This window comes from Manis pentadactyla, chromosome 14 (assembly GCF_030020395.1).
Source record: "Manis pentadactyla isolate mManPen7 chromosome 14, mManPen7.hap1, whole genome shotgun sequence".
In the NCBI taxonomy this organism is placed as follows: Eukaryota; Metazoa; Chordata; class Mammalia; order Pholidota; family Manidae; genus Manis; species Manis pentadactyla.
Genome location: NC_080032.1, coordinates 14,137,235 through 14,157,663, shown reverse-complemented (window position 1 = coordinate 14,157,663; position 20,429 = coordinate 14,137,235). Strand labels below are relative to the sequence as shown.

The following is a 20,429-nucleotide window of genomic DNA, read 5'->3' as shown; positions in this document are numbered from 1 at the left end:
TGAGGAGGCACAGGCTTCTGCAAGCTCAGGGAAGGCATGGGCTGTCCTCTGGGGTCAGGAGTGCCCCTGCCCACACCCTGAACTCCACACTCACATGCTCTCAATCAGCTGCTCCAGGTCCTGGACTTTGCGGCTCAACTCCTCAGCGGGCGGGAAGCTCTTGCCCACTTTCATGAAGAGAGCTGCAACCTTGTTGCTGCGCAGGAAACCCGCCGCCCGCCGCCGCAGACCATGCAGGACACAGGCCTCCACAGCCGCTGCACAGACACAGTGGTCAGCAGGCTCTGCTCTGCCTGTGCTCCCAGCACCCAGCCCAGCTCCAAGTCACACAGGGCTGCCTTGGGGATCTGGGGGCCCCACAATCACAAAACTGGTGACAGCATCCTAGGGAAGAGCATGTACGCCTCTCTACCTTCCACCCCCTCAAAAGGCAGCAAGAGAGCTTAGTGGTTAACCCAGCTCCCCGCCCGAGGCCACAACATCTCTGTGCACATCCTCTGCCAGCCGCTAACCAGCTGTGCAACTGTGGGCAACTTCTGCCCCTCCCTGTGCCTCAGTTTCCTGACTGTAAAGTAGGGGTGGTAAGAACATTAATCTCACAAAGTTTCTGTTAGGATGAGGTAGGAAAAAAGCATGGAAAGCACTTTGCACAGAGCCTGCCACACAGTGAGTGCTTTGCCAACGTTAGCTATTCCTCCTGTCCACCAGGGAGAGGCGACTGGATCCCAGCCCTGTTGAGCTTTGCCCGGGTTAAGGAACCACGTCGTTGTCATTACTATTGTAATTCCAGTGCCAGCTAGCACTATGGGTCTCATTCAATCTCTGCCACAGCCAGGGAAGAAAGGAAAGCCAGGCCCCTTTTTCAGATGTGGAAACTGAGGCTCTAAGAGGTGAACTGAATTGCCCAGGGCTGCCTGGCAAATAAGTGGTGAAGCCAGGCTCCAAATCCAGGTCTCTGAGCCCAAGGTGTGCTAACAACACTGTGCTTCCACAAAGGACATTTGAAGAGAGAACTCAGTAATAATCTTCCCATTTCTGTGTTTTCCTTGGAGGCCCTGCCTAGCCATCCTCCAATCGGGATGCCAAGGTTGTAGCCTAGGCTCTATGACTAACTTGCTGTGTGACCACAGGCAAAACACTTTCCCTCTCTGGCCCTCAGTGTTCCCCTCTGGGAAAAAGACTCTATGTGGGCCACTCCGATAGCCCCTATCTTATTTCTGGTACTCTGGGCAACCCTCTGTTAAGAATCTTACCTGTATCTTATCTGGCTTACACACCAGACTGGGAGCTCACTCTGGTATGTAAAAGGAGCATAATCAATGTTTATGGGAAAAGTGAGTACAGCTGACCCTTGAAGAATGTGGGCGTTAGGAGCACTGCCTCCGCCCCCTGTAGTCAAAAATCCATGTATAACTTATGACTCCCCAGAAACCTTTACTACTAATAGCCTCCTGTTGACTGGAAGCCTTACTTGTAACGTTAACAACTGACGAACACATATTTTGTATATGTATTATATAATGTATTCTTATGATAAAGTAAGCCACAGAGAAGAAAATGTTTTTTCAACTTGCTGCAAATCTCCAAAAATGTTTCCAATATATTTATTGAAAAAACATCCAGGTATATGTATGTGGACCCATGCAGTTCAAATCCATGTTGTTCAAGAGTTAACTGTATATAACAAGAGCTATTCCTCATTGGGAACCTGCTGGGTGTCAGACTAGTGTTAAGGTTTACCTTACCTAAAAACCTAGGACAAAACCCCAGAATTGAGTATGTTAGTTATCGTCATTCCTTAAAAGAGCACTTCAAGGGTTAAGAGCCTGGCCAAGGTTATGAAATGTGTAAAGAGGAATACTGAGAGGTTCTGGGGTACTACTTTTGTCAGCAACTACTTGGCTTTGAATGAATGTTCACATACTGCCTAACCTGCCTGTGGATTTAAATTATTCTGGGTGCAGATCTCTCAAAGATCCTCGTTCTTGCTTACACATACAGTACTTTTCATCTGTTCATACTGTAAGAAGTTAATTATCTCTCCAGGCTTTGTAGACATCGCCCAGTTCTTTCTGACAATGGCTAAGAAGGAACAAGGGATTAAAGAAACCTCAGGGAGAGCCTTCAGGCCTTACTTAGTGCCATCAAATTTCTCTTGCCGAAAGACTTTGATCGGAGTTAGAGAATTATTATGATTTTTATCACTTCCTAGTCCTCTAGATCTTTAATTGGGAGGTATGTTAGCAAGTCCTGGAGGAGACATGCATATCATTTTATTTGCAAATAAAAATGTCCAGTAGAAAAAAATTGGGCATATATTCTCATACTCACATTGAAGTGTCTACATATGTGTGTGCAAATGTATATATATAGGCAGACCTTGGAGATACTGCAAGTTCAGTTCCAGACCACCATAGTAAAGTGAATATTGCAATAAGGCGAGTCCAGTGAAGGTTTTGGTATCCCAGGGCATGTAAAAGTTATGTTTGGGTTATATTGCAGTCTTTTAAGTGTACAATAACATTATACCTTAAAAAGCAGTGTACACACCTTAATTTAAAAATACTTTGTTGCTAAAAAATGCTAACCATCATCTGAGCTTTCAGTGAGTCAAGTCTTAATCACTGATCACAGATCATCATAACAAGTATAACAATGAAAAGGTCTGACATATTGTGAGAATTACTGAAATGTGACAGACACACAAAGTGAGCAGATGCTGTAGGAACAATGGTGCTGACAGACTTGATCAAACAGCATCGCCACAAAACAATTTTTTAGAAACACAGTATCTGTGAAGTGCAATAAAGCATGTCTCAATAAAATGAGGTCTGCCTGTGTGTGTATATGTGCATACGTATTTACTTAAATATACATATTTATAAACACATAAAATATTTTAAATCTTTTAAATGTTTAAGTATATATAAAAAGTTCTTAAAAATACATGTATCATATATCTCACTTCAAAAAAATAAAATCTTGCCAAGGTTACTCAATTAAAAAGTGGCAGAGCTGGGATTTGACCCCAGTCTGCCTGGCTGCAAAGAGGCTGAACTGATGTCAGGGGGCTCCCAGGTCACAACGTGTGCTCAGCATGTTGCAGGACCATGGATGGTGCCCCCAGCCATCTGGACGGAAGCTCACTGCCCTGCCAGGTCTCCTCGCTCCGGCCTCTCTGTGGGGTCAAGACACGAGGGGGGAATTACAGCATGGCCTCCATGATCAGATACTCCAATCATGAAATAAAGTGTTTCAAGGAGAAAGAAACTTAGATGTACACACCAACTATGAGCTGGATCCTGACTTCCGGGACACACAAAACACATGTCTCTAGCCTTTGTCAAAGTACAGTATGAACCGGGCAGCATGGTCATTTCTGGAACCTCGTGAGCAAAGCTAGTTCAAGGAGAGAAGTCTGAGTCACACTCGGAGCCCCAGGCCTGCCTCCTTTGCTGAGCGAGCTGGACATGATTCCTCGGGATGTGTCAGTGGCTCTTAATTCCATACATTTTTTAAAGGCCCTATCCATCCTCTTCCATTACCTGGGCAGCCATAGGTAGAGTAAAGAGAGGACATGGAGCCCATTTCTTGGATGCAAGACCACTGACCAAGTGGATGTGGTCAGTGTGAACTGAGGCCACGGGAAGGGAAGGCAGTCCCTCCAGTGTTAAGCATGGTTTCCTCTTCATGGGGGCAGATGTCGTTCCTAATTACTTCTCTCAACTTTTCTGTATTTCCAAATTCCCTAAGGGAGTCCCTTTGGAATCTGAAAATAACTTTGGAGTTACGAAGCAAAAAACTGACATAAGCACCCTTGTTCAAAAATGCCACTTCCCACAAGTAGTGACTCTATAGCATCTTACTACGCTGGTGGACAGTGACTGCAGTGGGGTGGGGAGGAGGACTTGACAATATGGGTGAATGTTGAAACCACAATGCTGCTCAAGTGAAACCTTCATACATTGTGTATCAATGACACCTTAATTAAATAAAAAGATGCCACTTCCCCAAGGCAGCCCACAGAGAGAGGAGCCACTTTTCACAGCCACGGGCCACAGACTCACCACAGAAGGAGATGATGTGGCTGCTGTCTTCGTGGACAAACTTCCGCGTGACAGCCTCCTCCATGATCTGCTTCACCTGGAAGGCAAAGACAGCTGGAGAGGGACACGGAAACACGACCAGGGTGCAGACGTGCCAAAGACCGGCGTCCCCCTTCACAGCCTTCTCGGGCTGTTGGCGAGATTTGGGTAACTGCTCTCCTTCCACACCCTCCTCGCAGCATCTTCAGGAAGCCCGAGGCCTGTGACGGTACCACGCTTCACATTTTAAAGGATTCACTTTTCAGGCTTTTTGCATGGCAGGTGTCTTCTCAGGTGTCACACGAAATGTCAGCTCCTGCCCTGACACGTTACCTGAGGCAGCCCTCTCCCTCTGCTCCCTCCACCCCCTATTATAGTTCCTTGAGTGTATTTACATTAGTCCCACCCCATCTGTTTATCTGCTCCTGTCTGTTTCCGTCTTCTAGAACATAAGTTCTCAGGGGGCAGGACCTCGTTTTCCTTGTCCACTGCTTTATCCATGGGAACTAGAATAGTGCCTGGTGCACAGTAGGGGCTCAATTAATATTTTCTGAATGAATGAATGCATGAAACAGACTTTTAAAAGAATCAGGAGGATGTAGAGAGATAAGTCAGCACTGGAATCTGGTGGATCTGAGTTCACATCTCTGCTCAGACACCTACCAGCTGGGCTTGTGATCTTATGTTGGCAAACAGAGGCTCAGTGAGTGAAGCAACTTGCCCCAGGAAGTAGAGCTGGCCCAGAGCAAAGTCCCAGCCTGAGTGTGGGTCCCCAGGCTGTGTGTGCACTTCTGCTTTCTTGAGCACCTCTGATGTGCCAGGCACAGGAACACAACGCTGAAAGGGCAGCTGTGCCTCTGCTCATGGCTGAACCTCTGGGGCCCTGAACACCCTGCTGCTTTGCTAGGTTCTGGGCCCCACTCCGCCCAGAGTCACTGTACAGCTTTTCATAAAGAGTTTCTCCTCTCTAAGGCCTCAGTTTCCCCACCTTGAAGTTGAGGAGGCCAGAAGAGATCAACTCAGAGGCAGGTCCCAGGTCTACAACACCGGGTCTGTGATGGGACGACGGGGCACAGTCCTAGGCCACCCCTCTCAGTGGGCCTCTGCTCCCTTCCTGGGCACCGTGCGGCCCCTGCGGACTCAGCCAGGCCAGCATATCAATGCCCCCACCTGAGGACGGTCTCAGGCTCTTGATGTCCCTCTCCTCCTTCCTTCTGCTTGCCTCCTGGAGAGGAAGACTCAACTCAGAGCATCCCTGGCCACATTCTCTGGAAAACCACATGGCACTGCCCACCCCGGAGCTGGCACACCACCCATGCCCCACACACCCAAGTCAGCACCCTTCCTGTGAACAGCAGCTGACCTCTGAGCTCAGCAATCTCCAACCTGGACTTTGACAGAATTTCTAACTCTGAAAACTACCTAGTCAAGTCCATGGAATTGGCCCCATTTATGGAATTGGAAACTGAGGCTCAGGAAGGCAACTTGGCCCACCCAAGGCCATACTGCTGGGAAGAAGCACAGCTGGACTTTCAGCTATTACAGTGTAACTCCAGGGAGAGGAAATCCTGGGGCAAAATACCTCTAAAACCAAAATCAGTCAAACGGAGAAGTAAAGTTTAAAACCCATTTATTGCTTACAAACTGCAGTCTGGGGCTGTCTCTTTCCTGCTCCGGCAGAAGCAAGGGAGACCTCCCTCCAACCTTCAAATAAGCCTTCGCCGCCCAGGTAATTACCCCTTGATATGGAGATGAACTACTCTTCTCCACCCCTGAGGAACCCATGTTGATATGGAGATGCACTAAAGCCAGGCAAGAGATTCTGGAATATTATAATTTTACTCACATATGGTTTTTTCCAGCCTGGCTCCAGCTGCCATACGGTGGCCCTTCTAGCTACTAGCTGTGTTTTCTTAGGCAAGTTACATTGCCTCTCTGAACCTTAGCTCTCTCATTGAATAAAGGGTGTATAGGAATAGCACCTGCCTCAAGGTGAACCAAACAAGTTAATGCACACGATGTACTGAGCACAGAGTCTGGCACACAGTGTGCCTGCAATAAGTGTTAGCTGCATGCATGCATCAATCTGCCTAAAACCTCAGTATTCTGGTCCTGGCTGAACCATCACCTGCTCTGGAGGTTAAATTCCCTTGCTTGGGTTTACATAGCAGCAGCTTTTATAATGCCCATCAGATTTATACTGAATTCATCACACACATTGTGCTCCCTGCTGAGCTGTGGACCTCATGAGGGTAATAAGCACTGTATCTCCTTGCTTTGCAGCTATGGTTTGGGCATATCATAGGTGCTCAATAATGTTCTGCCTGAGGAATGAATGGCTTGAAGGATCATAATCAACTTCTGCTTTGGTAGAATATTCTAGCTGAAAAATGTTTTGCACCATAATCATGGGTAAACAGAGCAGCTTGTGAAGGGAGCAGACAGAGGCACAGAGAGGTGGTATAACCTGCCCAGGGTCACACAGCTGGTAGGCAGCAGAGTCAAAGCTTAGATTCAGGTCTGTCGAACTCCAGGGGCTGAGCTCCTCTGTGACATACCATTAAGCCCATACGGTCTCAGAGTATTTGTCCACCCCTCCCCCTTCCTAGGTACCTGCCTACCTCCTCTTTGCTCCCCTGAGGCAGGACACAGTGATGCTAGTTTATAATCCAGTGTCAGAACCTGACAGGAGGAGGCTGCCAAGTACCCAGACCTGGATGTCGTTGGGGAAAAGAGGGGCAGAGGAGCATGAGTTCAGACTAAGTAGTGGGTGATAGTGAACTATCGGGGAGGCAGTGGAGGGGGGAGGACATGGGTTTCCAGACACCCTGGTCAGGAGTGTTTTCAGAACAGCACAGTGGTTAACTAAGAGCTAAGAATTTGGGGCCAGACAGGCCTTGGTTCAAGTCCTAGCTCAGCCGCTTACAAGCTGTAGGACCTTGGAAAAATTCCTTTACCTAGTAAATAGCAACTTGCAAAGAGTGAGCCAAGTACACTGGGTCTGCCATCAAAATATACTAAGTCCATTTCCCATCCCCTTCACCAATACTGCTGGGCAGGAAAATAGATATGAACGGGTTAGAAAGAGAATAAGGCCAGAAGCCCACTAAAAGACACTCAAAAAGTTAACCAGTTAAAAAAAAAAAACCAGGAAAGACTCACAGAGTTAATGAATTAATCGGTTAAAGCTCAAAAAGCCAGGAGTACCTAGGCCTGGAATGTCTGAATATTCCCCAGATAAAGGAGGGTACCTAAGCATAGTCCATGTCTTTATTGTGTCACTTAGATTATGCCATTTTAAGATTTACTTTAGCCTCCTGAAAACCCCAGCTTATTCTTTAACTTAACCTATATGCTGTTTTTTTCTCCTCCAGCCCCTAATCAAGTAATTTACAACCTGCGCAATATATGGCAAGCAAGCCCAGCCATAAACAACAGTAAAAGCAAAAAAGATTCCATCTTAAAGATAAGATTGCCTTTTAAAACTCAGGAATTTAAGAAGTAAGATTCTTAACATACTCTTTAGCTAATAGACAATAACTCAGCCCACCTCAGGGGCAGGGCAGGCAGTCTCGTTTGAAAGCTCCCAGACCAAGACTTCCTTATTTCAGGGAGAAATCAGAGCAGTAAATTTCTTGTGTTAAGTTCATTTTAACATTCTGGGACCAATTAACAAGTCTGCAACCCCAGCCCTTTGTCACATTCCTGAAAAATCCTTAAAAGAGGGAACCCTCAACCTTACAGGGTGTTCCTCTCTCTGAGGTCATCTGCACTGTCTAAGTGCATACCTTTAACTTTTTACCAATCTTTTAGGAGCGCCTCTTCTCTGGAGCAGCCCACATACACCCCTTATCCGGGTGAGCTCCTTTTTGCTTTAAATAAACTTCTCACTGTTCAACCTCAACGTTTTGTCTCTGCACTTTTCCAGTGTAAGTGTCCTTGTTACTTTGCTTTTTCATTCTAATCCTGCAGATTTCAGCTCAAACCTTCACTCTCCCCGTCCCAACTAGGGAGGCGCTACTCAGAGCTCAGATCTGGGCTTGCAAATTACCTTCTCTTAGGTGACTGGGAACTGCAGCTTACATAAAGTCATGTTCTTTAGTAGCCTGCCTGAAAGTCTTCTTTCTTTACCAATAGAAAGTTTGCAGAACATAATCTCACTCCATCCAGTGCTCTGCAGCTCCCAAAATTCTGGGGTGGTAGAGACTCAGTTCTCACACCATGCAGATCCAAGCAGACACTGGATGCCAGGTAACACTGCCTTGAGGAGTTAGCAGGGGTGGTGCCCTATGCTGAGCAGCTGTTCATGACCTTCCTTTACTATTCTATGCTGTCATTCCCTAACACTCTCACTTTAATGCGTTCCTTTCTCACCTTGTACTCTTCCCTGCATCTCCAAACCGACATCCCCTCCAACAGTACCTCTCTGGTCCAAGTGACCCTGGTCTGAGCCACATCTGTTTTGGATTGACACTGTAACCTCTCACTTGTCTACCTGCATTTGCCTCCTAGAGGCTCATCTTAACGTGGCCAGAAGGATCTGGTTAAAGGCTAAGTCAAAAGAAAAACCAGACAGAAGATCAACAAGGAAACAGGACTACAGCATTACAGACCACCTGGGCCCAAGAGACTGCATAGAATCCTCCACCTAACACCAGGGGAATACGCATTATTCTCAAGTGCACACAGAACATTCTTCAGGATAGAGCATATGTTAGGAAACAAAACAAGTCTTAATAACATTTTAAAAGACCAAATTCATACAAAGTTTCTTTTCTGATCACAATGGAGTAAAACTAGAAATCAACAGCATAGTGGAAATTAACACACTCTGAACAACCTATGGGTCAAAGAAGAAATAACAAGAAAAATTAGCAAATATCTTGAGGAAAATGAAAACACAACATATTAAAAACAATGGGATGTAACAAAAGCAGTGCTAAGAGGGAAACATGCAGCTGGAAATGCTTATGTTAAAAGAAGAAAGACCTCAAATCAACAATCTGACTTTATAACCTTAAGGAACTTTTTAAACTAAAAACAAACCAAAGCTAGCAGAAAGAAGGAAACATCAGAGCAGAGATAAACAAAACAAATACAATAGAAAAAAATCAACAAAACCAAGAGTTGTTCTCCAAAAAGGATCAGAAAAATTGACAAACTTTTAACTAGACTGACTAAGAATAAAGACTCAAATAACTAAAATCAGAACTGCAGGCGACAATCCAACATATGCTATAGAAATAAAAAGGCTCTTAAGAGAATACTATAAACAGCTGCATGCCAATAAATTGGATATCCTGAATAAAATAAATTCCTAAAACATGCAGTCTACCAAAATCTGAACAGACATATAGGTACCAAGGGGACTGAATCAGTAATCTAAAATGTCCCCAAAAAGAAAAGCTCAAGAGCAGACAGATGGCTTCACTGGAGAACTCTGTCAAACACCTAAGAATTAACCAAACCTTCTCAAACTCTTAAAAAAAAAATTGAACAGAAGGGAATACTTTCAAACTCATTTCATGAGGCCAACATCACCTTGAAACCAAAGCCAGACAAAACCTTACACAAAAACTATACAGAAGGAATACTGATGCAAAAATCTCAACAAAACACCAGCAAGTAGAATTCAGCAGCATAGCAAAAGGACTGTAACCATGACCAGGTGGGATTTATTGCTAACATGCAAGGATGGCTCAACAGACAAAAATCAACCCATGTAATATACCACATAAACATAATGAAGAAAGTAACACCACATAATCATTTTAGTTGAGGCAGAAAAATAATGACAAAATTCAACATCTTTTCATCATAAAAACACTCACCAAATTACGAACAGAAGGAAATTACCTCCATAATAAAGACCAGTATATGAAAAAACCCCAAGTTACTATCTTATTCAATGGTGAGAGACTGAAAACTTCTCAGATCAGGAACAAAACAAAGATGCCCACTCTTTTATTTAACATAGCACTTGAAGTTCTAGTTAGACAAAGGATTAGATAAATTAGGCAAGAAAAGGAAATAAAAAGAAAAACAAATCAGAAAGGAATAAGTAAAAGTATCTCTGTTCACAGATGACATGATCTTATCTATAGAAAACCCTAAGGGTTCCATAAACAAAACTTAGCACTAATAAACAAACTCAGCAAAATGGCAAAACACAAAATCAACACAGAAAAATCAGTTGTATTTATAAACACTAAAAATGAATAATCCAAAAAGGAAATTTAAAAAAATTTCATTTGCAATAGCATCAAAAAGAATACAACACTTCAGAATAAACTTGACCAAGGAGGTGAAAGGCTTGTATATTGAAAATACTTAGTCATAAACATAACCAATGAAGTGAAAGACTTGTATACTGAAAACTCAATACATTGCTGAGAGAAATTTAAAACAACAGAAATAAATGGAAAGGCATCCCATGTTGTTCACAGATTGGAAGACTTAATATAGTTAACATGTTAACAAAACCCAAAAAAATCTATAGATTTAATGTAATTCCTATCAAAATCCCAACAGTGGTTTTGTTTTTTGTTTGCAGAAACAAGATCTACCCTAAAATTCACATGGAATCTCAGGGACCCAAAATAGGCAAAACAATTTTGAAAAAGAAGAACAAAGTCATCCTTCCTGACTTCAAAACTTATTACAAAAAAGTAAGAAAAATAGTGTGGTACTGGCATAAAGGCAGACATATAACAAATGGAATAGAATAGAAAGCCCAGAAAGAAACCCTCACATATACTGTCAAATGATTTCAACAAGGATGCCAAGATCATTCAGTGGGGACAGGACTTGTATATTGAAAACACTTAGGCATAAACATAACCAACGAAGTGAAAAACTTGTATACTGAAAACTCAATTCATTGCTGAGAGGAATTTAAAACAACAGATGTAAATGGAAAGGCATCCCTTCACAAATGGTGCTGGGAAAACTGGATATTCACACGCAAATGAATGAAGTTGGACCTGCACTTTACACCATACACAGAAATCACCTCTCCCCATTTACAGAGGAGGAAACTGAGGCTCAGGGGGACAACCCTTGCAATAGACTGAATATTTATGTTCCCCCACAAATTCAGATGTTGAAATCCTAACATCCAATGTCAGCGTATGAGGAGGTGGAGCCTTTGGGAGAAAATTAGGTCATGAGGGTGAAGCCATCATCAATGGGATTAGTGTCCTTACTAAGGGGACCAGAGAGTCCCCTTCTGCCACACAGGTCACAGGGAGAGGACGGCATCTATGAACCAGGAAGTAGGTTCCTAGCAGACACTCAACCTGCCAACATCTTGATCTTGGACCTCCCAGCCTCCAGAACTGTGAGAAATAAATGTTTGTTTAAGCCACTCAGTCTACGATAGTTTTGTTACAGCCCCCCCAAAGGACTAAGACATTTCTCCAAGTCAGAACAGAGGAAGTTCCCGGGGCAGGCCTGGCACGCAGGACTTCAGACCCCAAAGTACAAGGGTAGGGGTCTGCAAAATTTTTCTGTAAAGGTCTAGAGAGTATTGTTGGCTTTACTGGCCATTTAGTCTCTGTCTCAACTATTCCACTCCACCCTTGTAATGCACAAGAGCAGCCATGTGCAATATCTAAGGGTGTGGGTATTACAATAAAGCTTTATTTACAAAAACAAGTGGAGGGTCAGATTTGGCCCTTGGGCAGTAGTTCACTTACTGAGAAATAATAGAAAACACATACATTGGTTTCTGAACTGGGTTCCTTGACAGAGCTCCTAATTTCCTTGTAAGTTCCTGGGTGATAGGAGTATCTTTTGTTCTAATGAAGAAAATCATGGTGGGCTCCTAGATAGCATTTTAAGGATAGGGGCTGGTCTCCAGAAACACCAAGCCATGACTAGAAGCTAGGAACAGTCAGACTGACCCCCTCCCATGACTTCAAGGAAGAGGAGAGGAGCTGGAGATTGAACTGATGATACAGCATGCCTACATGATGAGGCCTCCATAAAAACCCCAAAAGGATGGAGTTTGGAGAGTTCCATGTTGCTGACCATGGAGGTGCTGGGAGGGGTCACACCTGGTGAGGGCGCGGGAGCACCACGCCCCTTGTCCTACCCATCTCTTCCATCTGCATGTTCACCTGTATGCTTTACCATATCCTTTTATAATGAACTGATAAACCTAAGTGTCTCCCTGCTTTCTGTGAGCCATCCTAGCATATTATCAAATCCAAGAAGCGGGTGGCAGGAAAGTATAGGTGACAACCTGAGATTGCAATTGGCATCTGAAGTGGAGGGCAGTCTTGTGGGACTAGGCCCTTAACCTGTGGGATCTGAAGCTACCTCCAGGTAGACAGTGTCAGAACTGAGTTAAATTGTAGGATACCCAGCTGGTGTCACAGAATGGCTTGGTGTGTAGAAAACCCACACCTCTGGTGTCAGAAGTATGATGCAGTGAGAGTGTGAGAGAGGGAGAAACACACAGGAGTGGTTTTCTAACTCACCAAGCCTGCTCCAGCCGGGCTGGTGCCACCAGGTGGGTCTGCTTGGCAGCTCCGGCCAAGGGAACTGCTCCTCGCCCATGGGGAGTCGCAGCCCAGACTAATCTCAGTCTGGGCCAGCTCTTGGGGCGAGTGCTCCCTGCTGGCTCCCAGCTAGGGGCTAGACCACTTTCCCAGAATTTAATAGCAAGCTGACAGCCCAAGGCCAGAAGCTTAAATTAAAAAGCCTGCAGGGTGGGAGCTTCCCCCAAAGCTCACCGAGAGCCTTGCAGAAGAGGGCACGGCCTAAAAGAGGCTGTTGCCCACTCCTGTGAGCAGGGCCCTTCCCAGTGTCTGACCAGGCCTGTGGGCAGGGACAGATGGTCAGGCAGCCCCGGAAGGCCTCTGAAGTTCAGCTCAGCCACCTTCCCCCCGCTCTGGTTCCCAGACACAGGCTTTGATTTGGTCCACTTGGGACGCCAACAGATTTGAGGGACCTCGCGGTGGTCTGGGGACCATGGCAGTGTGGCATCCTGGCTCCTCGTGGTCTGTGTGATTTTCTAGGCTCCAGCCCAGGAATCACGCCCAACTTAGGGAGCACAAGGCAGTGGCTGGTGCAATTTGGAGCCACGCAGACCTGTATTCCTGTCCCATCACAGCCCCTCGCGTCCTGTGGTGAGGATTAAAGGTGCTGTCATCTGGGAAAAGGTGGGCTGGGCAAGTGCAGAGTTTTAGGATGCTGAAGTCACTGCTCATTTTTTTGAGTCCTCACTGTGCTCTGGGTACTGTTTGTAAGCACAATAACTCTAAGGAGGTAGGTCACCAAATTATTCCCATTGTACAGATGGGAAAACTGAGGCACACAGCAATTAGATAACCCACCCAAGGTCATGCAGAGGTCACAGCATTCAGACCTGGGGCCTTTGTCCTAACAAATACTTTGTCTTACAGCAGAAGCTGGAGGTCACTTGGAACAAAATGCTTTTGTTATTGCTCAGTTTAGAGCAGGAGAGAATGCTTACTCAGCACCTACTATGTGCCAGATGCTTGGTACACTTGGTAAATAAAATACCTTATTTAATCCTTGCAAGAGCATTATTAGCCCCATTTTAAAGATGGTCAAACTGAGGCTCAATTTATCCTATCTGCCCAAAGGTCATCCAGGACTTGAACCAGGTGTCTGACAGTCTAACCTACAGCTCTGACTCCAGCCCCAGCCCTCCTGAAATCCCGAGGTGCCGAGAAACCTCTAAGGGATTCCTCAGTGTCACCCACTTAAGGATCAAAAGCAGCCCCGAGCTAGGAGTCAGGGGACCTGGGCTGCCCGGAGGTGACTCTGCCAAACACATCCTACAGGGGCTTTTCAGGGGCGGAGAGACTGCACAGGTCAGTCTGGTCAGGAGGCTTTTATCCCTCTCCAGCATCCACTCTAAGGCATCCTCCAGCATCTCCTCATATTCCTCTAATGACAGGAGGCTCACTCCTTTCACCCAGCTTATCAGCTCTAAGGACAGGATGTCAGGTGGTTGTTGAGAGAACCTAAGAGCCTGGAATATAACTTGCAGTCGAATCCTTGGCCTCTCACTGTCTGCATGATGCTGGACAAGTTTTCCCATCTGTGAAATGGGGTAGATGGTAACAGCACCCCTGCCACACTGGGGATTCATGGGAAGCTTGAATGAGACCATGGAGACAGCATCTGGCACATAACTGGGATTCTACAAGTGGCACCAACTCTCGAGATGACAGTGACTGTCCAGTTCACTGCTGGCCCACGGTGGATGTTCAAGAGCATTAGATGAATGGACAATTGCTAAGGTCCCTTCAGCTCTATTCACCTGCCCCAGCCCACCTCCGGCCCCACCCTACAGCCATTCAGAAACCAGCCACGCCCTCCCACCCTCCACTTGCAAATATTTAAACAGCATAAAAGGAGGATTAATATCCAGAAGGAGTCAGGCAAGGAAATCAGGGCCGATCTGCAAAGCCAGGAGGGGGACTCCTGGGGTTCCAGGGCCTGCTTTGTCTTCCCTCCTCACACCTGCCCCCTGCCCCTCCACAGCCTGGTACCCTCTTGCTGTCCACCTTGAACCCTGCCACGTTCCAAATCACCTCACTACTCCCCTGTGCCTCTCCACAGCATGCAGTGTTCACCCCCTCTCGGCCCAGTATAGGAATAACATAGCCCAGTGTGCAAGGCTGTCATAAGGATTATGGAAAATAACAGGCAGAGGGCCTCAGAGGACCTGGCACATGGCTGGCACCATATAAAGGAAGGCACTCTAGTGAAGTGAGCAAAACAGGAGTTTGGGAGCCACTAGGCCCAGGTCAAACTCCAACACTGCCAGCAGCTGGGTGACCCAGGCCTCAGTTTCCTCGTCCATGAAATGGGGATGATACACCACCTCTTAGGGCTGTTATAAGAGGATTCCATCAGCAACCCATGCACAGCACTCAGGATGGGGCCCCCGCTCAGAATCACCCTGTCTAAAATAGAGCGTCATGCCTGTCACTCTCTACTCCTTTGCCCTGCTGTATGCGTATGCCTAGAACTTACCACGGCCTGACCTTCTTTATGCGTCTGTGGGTTTATCTGTTTAGGGTGTCTCTCTCCCACACAGACCTTGACGTCTGAGACAAAACCTGGACAAGCAAGCAGTAGGCGTACAATCTATGTTTGCTGATCACCCTGATGATAGACATAATGCTCATATGAGAAGCTAATGCTCGTAAGCTTGGTTCCAGGCAGTGTCTTTAAGTCCCTCTGACACCTGGTCTCACTTGCTATGTGTTTACAGCTGGGGTGGGCAAACTTTTTCTGTAAGGAGTCAGACAGCAAATCATTCACGTTTGGGAGGCAGGGTAGCACTGTCAAATAAAATATAGGACCCCCGGTGAAATCTAAATTTCAGATAAATAAGGAATCTTTTTCAGGATAAGTGTGTACCAAATATTGCATGGAGCGTACTTATCCTAAAAGATTATTTCTTGTTTTCCTGAAATTCGAATTCAACTGGGCAATCTGAATTTTATTTGCTAAATCTGTCAAACCTATTTTCAGGTCACATAAAGTCTCCATCATGTAGTCCCATTTGCTTTTACAACCCTTTTAGAATGTAAAAACCATTCTTGGCCCAAGGGCTGTACACAGACTGGCTGGAATTGGCCCATAGGGACACCCTGATTTAAAAGCACGCAGCATAGTGCTTGCGGGGCAATATTAGGCCTAAATAAAAATCATCCAAGCTGTCACCTGCCTGTTGCAGTACTGACTCAGAGGGCCCACACACACACCTGGGGTTTAGGAGCTTGTCCCCTGGCAGTGCAGGTGGGTGAGTAAGGCTGAGCCAGCATCACCTTATGAGATGAGGCCCAGGCACCCTGACTCTTATGTCAGCAAGTAACTCACAGTGGAGAGGACGGTTAAATTAGGATGTCCGGAGGCCTTCGGGGTAGCACAAAGACCTCTCACCAGCCATGGGGGCTGAAGGGGTGAGGGGAGGATGGGCTGTGCCATGCTGTCCCCTCTGCAGGCTCCCTAGATGTGGAGGACAAGATGCAGATGCCCTGGCAGGCCAGCATCTCCAGTCCCACCTGGGACCACTCACTCTTGGACGCGGGTCCCCAGCGGCAGTGCCATGGGCTCACCTCCTGCGTTTGCTCCTGTGTGCCTTCTGCCAGGTGCCTTCCCAGCATGCTCCAGCTGGATACATGCTCAGACTTAAGGCTTCAGCCCAACTGTTGCCTCCTCCTGGAAACCTCCCTGGACTCTCCATCCCCCAAGCAGAAGGCCTCTTCCATGTCCCACTGACACCTGCCTTTCCAGCACTTATCAAAGAAACTATAACTGTCACTTATTAATTGAGCACCTCCATGTATCTGGTACCACGTGGTAAACAGAGTCCCTGTCCTCATGGAGGTTACAGTCCAGCAAGTTGGAAAGACATTAACTAAAATTTCACAAATGGGTAAGTAAGGACAAAGTGGGGTCAGGTCTTCACAGCAAAAGAACTTGGTTCTATAAGAACAAATAACAAAGAAATAGGACCTGATGGTGTACGTGAGAAGGTCAGGGAGGGCTTCCTGGAGGAGCTGATGCTCAAGATCTGAAGTGCAAGTGAAAATGAACTCTCTAGTCTTTAGTTTCTCCAACTCTAAAGCAGAGGAAAAAAACTCCCCCCTGCAACTGCCCCCACAGAGCCGCCTTTGAGTTCAAAGGAAGGAACAGATGTAGGAGAACGTGGCAGGGAAAAGCACTACATGGAAATAGCTGGCAGCTTTTTATTTTTTATTTTGTTATGGGTGAGGCAAGAGCTCGGAGTGGCTGGAACAGGCCTGGTGGTGGTGGTGGGGGAAATTAGGGGAAGTTTCAGAGCACAGACACAAACAGATGGTAGGGGGTGCCACCCTGCAAGCTGGGACTGTCTCCATGCTGTGGCCCTACCTTCCTTTCCTGCCAAATCCTGTCCCTTCCCCTTCCCACACCCCAAGCTCTGAGCACGCACGCCATTCCTTCTGAGGGTCCGCGTGATTCCCACAGCCTGGCCTTTGCTTGTGGAGTCCCCTGCACCCAAAATTCCCACCCATTCCTTCCTCCATCTCCAGCTCTGGAACAACCACCCAATCCTCTGGGACTCATGAACGTGCCCTTCTCCTCACTCCCACCTGAAACCCCCCCAAAGATGACGTGGCCCCCTTCCTCCAAGCTCCTAGAGAAATTCCCACTGCACAGCTGAGCACTGGGCTCTAGTCAAACTTCCAGAGTTCAGCTCTTACACACACGATCCCTTCTCTCGGCCTCAGCATTCCCATCAGTAAAACGGGTGGATGATATTAGTATTGGCTTCACAGGAGTAAGTTAACACATCCAAAGCATTTAACACAATAGCAGCCACATAGTAAGTACCCTATACATTTGTTTTACATAGTAACAACCAGCACCTACTTATTATTTACTGTGTGCTTGGCACTTGCATAGGGCATTAATGTTCAGGCTCAAGTGAGACTGCCCTCCCCATCTTACAGGCAAGGAAACTGAGTCTCAGTGAGGTTGCTTGCCCAGGAGCACATGGCTTTCAAATGGCAGAGTGGGGGCTCAAACCCTTGACTGCCATGCCCTGCACCAAGCCTGGCACACAGTAGCTCATTCATGCATTCAACAGACACCTACAGGTGCTTCCCACAAGCCTCAGAGGCACTTCACATACATGAATCCAAAGATTCACAACAACGGGGTAATATGGGTGTCATTGCTCTAATTCCCATTTTCCCAAATGAGGCAGCTGACCTGGAGTGGACAAAGGACGAAGATCATGTGACCTGTGAGGAGGTCAGGATTTGAATCAAGGTCTCCTGCTCTGGAGTGCCAGGTGGCCGTAGGGACCCCATCAACGATGTGACCAACACACCCGGTCCCTCAGCCCAGGGCAGCTGGGGGTCACGGCCATCCCCCTGCTCCCAGATCCAGGGTCCAGCAGCACCTCCCAGCTCTACCTCCGCCCCAGCAGATCTTCGCTCCCCTTCACCTCTCCCAGCATGCCCAGCTCCTCACAGCGCCCTCTCTCTGCCGCACGTTGGTTACCGAAGGAGATTCGTGGTAATGAAAGGGAACAGCCCACCCGAAGGGCTTATTATGAAGTCAAAGAGGCCAACCTGAAAAGGCTACATGCTGCAGGATTCCAACTGTATGACATTCCAGAAAAGGCCAAATTATGGAGATGGTGAAAAGATCAGTGGCTGCCAGGGGCTGGCTAGGAGGGAGGAATGAACAGTCAGAGCACAGGGGGTTTTTAGGGCAGAGAAAGTGTTCTGCACGACACTGTGATGGTGGGGACGTGACATCATGCATTTGTCAAAACCCACTGGATATAAACCAGCTAGGGTGAACCCTAATGTAAACCATGGGCGTTGGGTGATAATGACAGGCCAATGTAGGTTCATCAATCCCAACAAATGTCCCACTCTGGTGGGGGGTATCCATAGTAGGGGACCCTATACATGTGTGGGGGTAGGGGGGATATGGGAAATCTGTACTTTCTGCTCATTTTTTACCATGAAACAAAAATTGTTCTAAAAAATAGTCCATTAGAAAAGAAAAGGAGAAACATCCTTTCCTCACTCTGCTGATAATGTAGGATGTCATCAGGGATCCCAACCTCTCAGCGAACAGCCTGAGGGCCTCCTTCTAGGTGGGTTCCTTCACACCCTCAGCCTGTCGTGGCCTGCAAAGGGCTTTGGGAACTTCGCGGAGAAGGGCTGAAGGTATCAGACACGGTAGGAGCTCAGCCACCACTGGTAAATGGATGAAAGCTTCCTCTTCTGGACTCCCACGCAGTTTGCGGAACAGACTGGCCCCACTCTCCCACCCACACACTTGCATCCTGCCCCCTCAACCCATGCAGATAAAGCAAGGAAGCCAAGCCACAGGAGTGTCCTCCTGCAGCCCCATCTATGTGACAGGAGCGAGCAGGAAGGGGGGGTGGGACCTAGATGATAAGGACTGGGCAGGTGGGCCTGCCCAGTGTTCCGAAAAACCCACCCCACCGGCTCCTCCCTTCTAACCTGCCTTAAAACATGCCTGTTGGGCTTGCAGGAGAGAAGCGAATGCCTCTAATTCAGCTGCTGCTAGCCTGGCCCCAGTTAATCGTTTACTGGCGTGCTATAAATAGGCGCCAGGCATTGCACCCTAACAGTCTGAGGACCATCCAACCTGTCATGACCCGGGGGGAAGGGTGTTCCAGGGCTGAGGATAGGTTCCCCACAAACAGGCTTCCCATAGCTGCCCTGCACAGGTGCCTCTGACACCCATGGCAAGGAAGTTCCCCCAGTGCCAGATTCTTGAGCATCTACCTGGGGGCACCTTGGCAAAAAGGTGCTTCCAGCCAACACTCCCATGCACAGCTGCTGCTGGAGACGATGGAGCCATGATGATGATCCCTGGGTTGCCCTCCATTCCCAGAGCACAGGGTCCCCATGTTTCACATTCCCAGCCTGCAGCCTAGAGACAGGACAGCTTTCTCCCAGGTGCTCTGACCAGTGCATGCAGCAGATCCCCTGGCAACATGCCCTGTATCCACAGATCCCAGGCCTCATGGATGATGGAGGCACATGCAGATTCTAGAGCATGCTTAGATCCTCTGGAAGGCTGCCCAAAGTTTGGGGGCCTCAGCAGCTGCAGGAAACAGGAATCCCCAGGCAGTTGCTAAAAAACACACACACAAGGGTGAACCAGGGAAATGGACGAACCATCTCTGGCCAACCTTAGAAGGAAAAGCAGCTGAATATGGTGCCTAAGGGCTGGGTTAGAATCCTGGCTCTACCCCTTACCTGCTGTGTGACCCTGGACAAGTCATTTCACCTCCCCTGTGCTTCAATTTACTCACCGGTAAAATGGGATATTAAATAGCACCTACCCCTCTGAGGGTCGTTTTCTTAAGATTAAATATGTTAATGGATGTAAAGCATGTTGCACAATGTCTAGAACACAATAGAACTTTCTGGAAATGCTCTATCCCTGTGTTGTCCAGTGTGGTATCACTAGCCACATGTGACTATTCAGCACTTGAAATGTGGCTAGTGTGCTTGAGGAGCAGTATTTTTCATTCAAGTTAATTTTACTTAATTTAAATGTATAATAAGCTCATGTGACTAGTGGCTCACATTGAATGGCAAAGTTGTGGTAGGTGACCAATAAATGTCAATTATGTTATTATTAGTGATTATTATTATTAATAGTGAGTTCACTGGGTTAGAAATTAGGATGCCCCATTTCAATTCTGAGCACACCAAGGATGGGATACCGACTGTATTCATCTTTGTATCCCAGAGTCTTGCAGGGTGGTTCTGAAAATGTTTGGGTATTTGGCTTGTGGACCCTTAAGAGGTA

General features: G+C 46.9%; 1 protein-coding gene across 7 annotated transcripts in view; it reads right to left on the bottom strand.

Moving 5' to 3' along the window:
- The window catches only part of LOC118924303 (small G protein signaling modulator 1), an 89,469-nt gene that overhangs the window by 59,472 nt on the left and 9,568 nt on the right, over nt 1-20,429 (bottom strand). For all 7 annotated transcript variants that reach the window (XM_057491841.1, XM_057491839.1, XM_057491840.1 and 4 more), the window contains exons 3-4: nt 4,068-4,143; nt 95-257 (exon numbers count right to left, since the gene is read on the bottom strand). In XM_057491841.1, the coding sequence (XP_057347824.1) occupies nt 95-257; nt 4,068-4,143 (239 nt within the window). The remainder of the gene's footprint in view (nt 1-94; nt 258-4,067; nt 4,144-20,429) is intronic.